The sequence below is a fragment of the Rhinatrema bivittatum genome, chromosome 3 (genome assembly GCF_901001135.1).
Source record: "Rhinatrema bivittatum chromosome 3, aRhiBiv1.1, whole genome shotgun sequence".
In the NCBI taxonomy this organism is placed as follows: Eukaryota; Metazoa; Chordata; class Amphibia; order Gymnophiona; family Rhinatrematidae; genus Rhinatrema; species Rhinatrema bivittatum.
In genome coordinates, this window is record NC_042617.1 from 567870103 (window position 1) to 567877128 (window position 7026).

At 43.5% G+C, this 7026-nt stretch overlaps 1 protein-coding gene across 1 annotated transcript in view; it reads right to left on the bottom strand.

Moving 5' to 3' along the window:
* Positions 1 to 4594, bottom strand: part of TPD52L1 (TPD52 like 1) — a 167726-nt gene extending 163132 nt beyond the window's left edge. The window contains exon 1 of the mRNA XM_029596537.1: positions 4332 to 4594. Coding sequence (XP_029452397.1) covers positions 4332 to 4353 — 22 coding nt within the window. The 5' untranslated portion in view covers positions 4354 to 4594. The remainder of the gene's footprint in view (positions 1 to 4331) is intronic.
* Positions 4595 to 7026: the final 2432 nt, after the last annotated feature.

Consider the following 7026-nt stretch of genomic DNA (forward strand, 5'->3'; position numbering starts at 1 on the left):
ATCTCTTCAGATGAACGGCTGGCACTCTGTGTATTCCACAGGCACGCGTCCTAACAAAGTCGCCTAGGAAGGCCATTAGCGCTGTAGCTTTTCTTAACTGAGGATAAACAGAAAAACGGAAGGCTACAGCAACTTACTCTCGAAATGTACTGCGGTGAAGAGAAACCAAAACAATTACAAGAACTTGGGTCAGAAAATTCAAGGGTGCTCCTTTGCTTAAAAAAAAAAAAAAGAAGCCACCATGACCCATGGAAGCTTTACTTTTATTGATTTTTTAAACAAAACATGTTTTGAAGAATGTCAAGTTGTTCTAAGATACGCAGCTGACAGGAAAGTTGTTTTGCTTATCAAGTGAAGTATTTGGTATCTAACCTTTTGTGCATTCTTACAATGAATGACCTTTTCTTCAGTAAGCACAAGTACTGCTGCTGCCACTCCAGCAAACATCCAGTCATTCGCGTGCAACGAGAGTTCACCAACGACCCTGCCGTGAACAGGCCTCACCGGCACACGAATAAAACTAGCACTGTAAGACCCCCGCTTTTGCCTTCTGGCTAGACAAATTCGTTACCCTAGCCCAGTGACATGATGGGATCCAGTACGCAGCATTGCTTTGAGTCATGACTCTCTTCCATTGGGTCCTGAGGGGGGAAACCAAAATAAGTTTGAAAGCCACTGGACTACTCCCTATTTGAACCCCCTGGCACTATTTGCCTCCAGGTACCTGATGCAAGGAGTTCCAGCAGTCGCCTGTGTATTGTACTTGCTTGAGTTTGTTTTTTTTACAGCTGCTCCTGATACTCTGAAGTGCCTGATAATCTGTGTTATTAAGAGACCTGCGCCTCACTTATCCTAATTGTAGGAGCCTCTGTAATATCTTCCCCCAGTCTAAGGTCTTTTTTTTTTTTTTTTTAAGTTTCTCTTCATTTGGAAGGTTGCTCTCTACCCCCCAAATCATCTACTGAAGGGATGCTCTCAGGGATCCTAGGATACTCCCTAACGGATAAGATCCTGACTGGTTTTTCATAAAATGACGACGAAAAGCAATAATCGATGGCTTCAACCGCTTCGCTTCAAGCAATAGCTTAAAATAGCAGTATGTGATTTTAGTTATTTTAAAAACAGTATAAAATAAACCTGATAATAAAAAAAAAAGAAAGATCTGATTGTTTTGTCTCTGTTTCATGTGACAGGTGGATCTGCCCCTTGTTCATGATCTCCTTCCAATCTAGATTAAAAGATGAAAGTGCCTGCTCTCGTCTGATCTGTTTTATCTTTCTTCCCAATGCTGTCGACTCATGGTTCAGTCACTGTGGGCCGCATGGTGCCTATATCCCTACAGCTCTCAGGGATCACCCCCCAAAATAAATAAATAAATAAATAAATAAATAGTGCGGGAGTATGCGTGCTCGTGCGCCTTTCTCGTCTCTTCTGCAGAATGGCTTTGCAAAGGGCACAGATGCGGGGACAGTCAGGTCATGACCTGGTACTAAATCACGCCCTCCCTTTCCATACACGCCGATACAGTAAAGTGTGCTCCGGCGGAGCGCACTGTTTGCCCGCGCGTTTTCGACGTGCTATTTTTACCCCTTATACAGTAAGGGATAATAGCGCGTCGAAAACACGCGGCCAACCCCCCAAAACTAATAGCGCCCACAACATGCAAATGCATATTGATGGGCGTATTAGTTATTCCCACGCAATACAGAAAGTAAAATGTGCAGGCAAGCAACACATTTTACTTTCGGAAATTAACGCCTGCCAAAGGCTGGTGTTAATTTCGGCCAGCACCAGGAAAGTGTACAGAAAAGCAGAAAAAAATGCTTTTCTGTACACCCTCCGACTTAATATCATAGCGATATTAAGTCGGAGGCCCCAAAATTTAAAAAAATTAAAAAAAAAAATTAAAAATCTGCCCGCGGGTTGGAAGACGGAAGCTCAATTTAGCCAGCATCCATTTTCCGAACCCGTGGCCGTCAGCGGGTTTGAAGACCGACGCCAGTAAAATTGAGCGGCGGCTGTCAAAACCCGTTGACAGCCGTCGCTTCTGTCAAAAAGGAGGCGCTCGGGACGCGCTAGTGTCCCTAGTGCCTCCTTTTACCGCAGGCCCTGGACTTTCTGGATCGCGCGCCCAGAAAAGTGGCCTGTGCGCGTGTCGGGAGAGCGGGCGCTCGCCGGCTCTCCGCACATTTTTCCTGTATCGGCCCTGGTAGTTTGGAGAATGCAAGGTCAGAGGAGTCCAATGACTCAGGGGGCAGTGCAGTGCCAAAACATGAGGGAGATTCAGACTCCATTCCCAAAGCTGGGTTTCTGGTCTTTGCATCTGACCGGGAGCCAAGGAGGGGGGCAGTGACAGATAAACTCATTGAGAAGGGGAAAAAGCAAATGGATTGAGAATAGAGAGGCAGACAAAATAAAGAGACAGGAAAATGGGAAAAGCTGGAAAAGAGAGGAAAGAATGAGGCAGCAGAGAGAAATAAGATAGAAAAGAATGAGTCAGAGACAAAATAAAACCAGAGACAAAAAAAAAAACAAAACTTCAAAATACCCCAAAAGTTAAGTTAATATTTTATTGTACTGATTAAACTGGCTCAGCTCCTATTTCAGTTCCTTGAGCCAAACTCACCGACTCCGGTCGCCTAGCAAACTTCCAGGCTTGCCCGCCTCAAGAGGGAAGCCCAACCAATCATTACACAACAGCGACAGCTATTGGCCAAATGGGTTGACAGCCTGCAGCCCCTGGTTGTGGTTTATTGCTGTCATGGTCGGACTGGTTGACAGATGTTCATAAACTGGGATAAGAGGGGGGTTTGGGGAGGGAGTAAATTAAAAAAAAAAAAAATCCCCTGTGTATTTCTGAATGAAAGCTTATGGCACCATAGAACCAAGCACAAAAGCAGCAGACGGAAGGGGGGGAGGAGATAAGATGTAGAAGATATCTTTTTCATAAATTATTTTGCATAACAGTCATGCAAATCGTCCCTGACTAAATGCATCCATAAACTATAACAACTGCTAGAAACTGGAAAGACGTGAGGGCAGATGGACAACTGTACACATTCCTTGTTTCTTACCCAGTTTTAAACACCTGCTATTTACAGCTGAGACAGGATACTTAGCTACAAAGCTGATTTACTGAGCTGTTTCCCCCCCTACCCCAGTCTCCATGGACAAAGAATGGGGGGCGGGGGGGGGGGGGGACCCTACATGGATCATTTGTCAAACCCACTTTGCCAGTTCTTAACGTTTATGCTCAGACTTAGATTCCATCTTTTTTGCTCCGACCATATTCGCCGAGCTTCCCACACCGACACAATGGAATTCCGTGAGCAGAGAAATTCGCTAAAAGCATCTCATTCTGCAAACATGAAACAATTCCAGGGCTTTCAAGAGACAAACTTCTCATCAAAACCCAAGCTTTAAGAGGAAGATATACAGTCTTTGGAAGTCAGTTAATTAGGAGCTGTAATGTTTTCCTGGAAATAAAACACTTATTGATTGAAGAAGAAGAAGAGCCTTTGACAGTGTGCACAGTATCTGCTGCGAAAGGTGGAAGCGGAACCACATTATCTGCAATTCTGCCATTTCCCCCAACACACACACACACACATTGTTCCACAGCGGATCATGTTATGCAATCTGAGTCGCTAAGTGCACCATTGCACCCCCTATTTTCTCTTCACCTTAAAACGTAAGCTTCCCGCATACCATACCCTGGTCATGGGGAAGCCCTAAAGAGCACCCAAACTGAAACGATCCCGCCAGTACCGGAGCTCTGCGACCGTGCAGCGGTGCTTTCCAGGCACAGAATACCTGCACCCACTAAAGAAAAGAGACATAAAAAAATGCACCCAGCCGAAGCGATCCCGCTAGTGCCGGAGCTCTGCGACCGTGCAGCGGTGCTTTCTATGCACAGCATGCATGCACCCACTGAGAAGAGAGAGACACAAGAATTAAAGCTAAAAGTTCAGCTTGAAATGACAAGAGGGGAGGGCTGGCGAGGAGGCAGAACCAGCTGCTGGGGAAGGGGGGGGGGGAGGGGGGATTCTGCACACACAATTTAAGTTCCAAACCAAGCATCCTGGCCGAATCCAATCGCAAAATAACTAAGACTAGTACTGTAATAATAAGACTAGAGAAGAGCTCACAGAGAGATACCCCAAGACAAAATTATAAGGCTAGCACGGCACAGAGAGAAACGACAGGGAGAATAGTTATGATAGCAATCGTAGTTAAAACTCATTAAATTCATAATAAGGGAAACGTTCCTAACAGCATTTGCTAATAGAGCTGATGATCGTTGCACGGAGAGCAGAGGTGCAAGTACTCACCTTGCTGCCCCTTTGGCTCCATCGGTGCCAAAGGCAGGAGTGCACGGGGTTCCTCTCAACCGCCAGATCGCCTTAGCTGAGCCCGACCACAGGCTCCGCCTACAGGCGCTGGGCGGAGACTGCAACCGAGCGGGAAGGGAGGGCTGGAGCCGGGCGCCACCTGCCGGCCGGAGCCGTGCACCGCAGGATCAGGCGAGTGCTACTGCTGCCAGGCTGGTTGTAGTCGTCCCACCCATCGCCCACGCTCCGTCACTTCATCCTGGTTAAAATGTGGACGCTGTAATTTGGGGTATCGTCATAGACTAGTTCGTTACTGAGTGGTGGCATAGTTTCGTTGCTCGGATGCTGGCGGATCATGCATAGTCAGCTTTCCAAGCGTTGTATTGCCTTTGCACTAATGGGGAACAAAATATGTGGTTAAGTCTTTTGAATCCAAAATCAAATATTAGCTGCCCAAGCTAAGGTGGCCAACTTTTGCATGGTCAAAAATCAAAATGCATACCCTCTGATCTTATGAATATACTACTTAATCATTTCAGGGGGACTCGGCAACATATCATGCCCACACTTTATTGTTCACATAATTTTGAACAACATTTACAACCTGACACTGCTATGAGACCACAGTACTTCCATACACATTTACTTTAAACCAGCTACACTCATGCATTACCCTTCATTCACACCACTCATACCATCCATGCCAACTGTCACTTAAAACATAATCACGTGTACCTAGCACTGCTAGTTAGATAATAATAACCCAGGTGATACCTCATCACATACATAGAATATATATAGTGCACATTATAATATATCAATCACATGATAATCCTCACATTATACATTGAGATATGTATATCCCTTGTTTTATGTAACTGCTTTTCTGCACTTTTGTTAAATGGTAAAGTTTCACCCCTGTTTCTTGTGAACCAGCATGATGGGACCACCGTCTTGAATGTTGGTATATAAAAAACTTAAATAAAATAAATAAATAAATAAATGTCACAGAAATGTGTGCATTTACTTTATACACTAAGTTCTTCCATTTAAACCATATTCATATACATATTCCACTCTTTTTGCATTAAACATTATTTATTTATTTGTAGGGTTTTATATACCGTTATTTGGTAGAGCCATCGTAACGGTTTACAAATCTGCAATTATCATCCAACATATGCAATTATCTTACAATCAAATGGAGTTAACATAGTAGTTGGGAACAGTAGTGTTTTGTGAACAATCAACATATTTTCTTAGTCGTTGAATAACAGAATATTGCAGAGAACATTTTCAAAGAACTTAACGGATCAAGGGAGTGAGCAGGGAGGGGTAGAAAAGGAGGGTACATCAGGAGAGCATGAAGGATTATGCTTGCAAGTTCTGTTGAGTGCTGGGATGATCAGGTGTCAGATAGTTAGAATAGAGTTTGCGGAATAAAAATGTTTTTAGGTCTTTTTTAAATGTTTTTTGGATGTGCTGGGTCCTCAGTTCTATGGGTAGGGTGTTCCAAGTTTTGGGGGAAGCAATGGAAAATGCTCTTTCTCGCGTAGTTGAAAGATGAGCGTCTCTTAAGGTGGGGATGTTTAGGAATCCTGTGTTGTTGGAGAATAGGTTTCTTTGTGGGTTGTGGGGGGTAATGTTTAAGCCTTTTAGTCCATGAAGATCATCATTTAAGATTTTATGAATGATGGTCATAGATTTGTAGGTAATTCGTGCAGAAATAGGAAGCCAGTGAAGAAAGGTTAAAATGGGTGTAATGTGTTTGTTTCTTTTTTTTCCGGTAAGGATTCTGGCAGCTGAGTTCTGCAGTATTTGGAGTGGTTTGAGGGATGATGAAGGGATTCCAATAAGTAATGAGTTGCAGTAATCGAAGGTGGAGAAAATAAGCAGTTGGAGGACAGTTCTGAAGTCAGAAGGGTTGAGAAATGGCTTTATGTGTCTTAGGGTTAGTAGCTTGTGGTATCCTTCTTTCGTTTTATTTACAATGTGGGGTTTGAAAGAGTTCAGCATCGATGGTAACTCCAAGGTTCCTGGTATGGGTGGTAGGGATTATAGTTGTCATTTGTTTATCTAGGATTGTCAAGGGTGGCGGAGTTGGATTGGGTTTTTTATCCATGAGTATGATTTCAGTTTTGTCGAAGTTGATTATGAGTTTCAGGGAGTTTAGTAAGTGCTTGATTGAGATAAGTAGATCTGATGTTTTTTTGTATGCGTCTTCAATTGAGTTTTGAATGGGAATTAGAAGCTGAATGTCATCAGCGTAGAGGAAATGTGAGATTCCATGATCTTTTAGTAGTTGGCAGATGGGTAGAAGGTAAATGTTGAAGAGGGTAGCGGATAAGGCTGAACCTTGTGGAACTCCAGTTTTGAGGTCAATCATTTTTGATGGGGTGTTGTTGATCACTACTTGGTATGAACGATCAGAGAGGTAGGACGAGAACCATTGTAATGTAGTACCAGAAAGGCCAATGTTTGACAGTCGTTCTAACATATATTATATAATTGAATATGCATTGAACATTTTTCTATCCATCCTATGTGTATCCACTTCCCCTGTTACATTTAATGTTATATACTCAAATATACATTAAGCATTTTACTGTCCACCCTATATGTATCCACTTCCACTTCTATCCACTTCCTCTTCCAACGAGTGCCTCGTTTCACCCATACAACAGGGCTTCTTCAG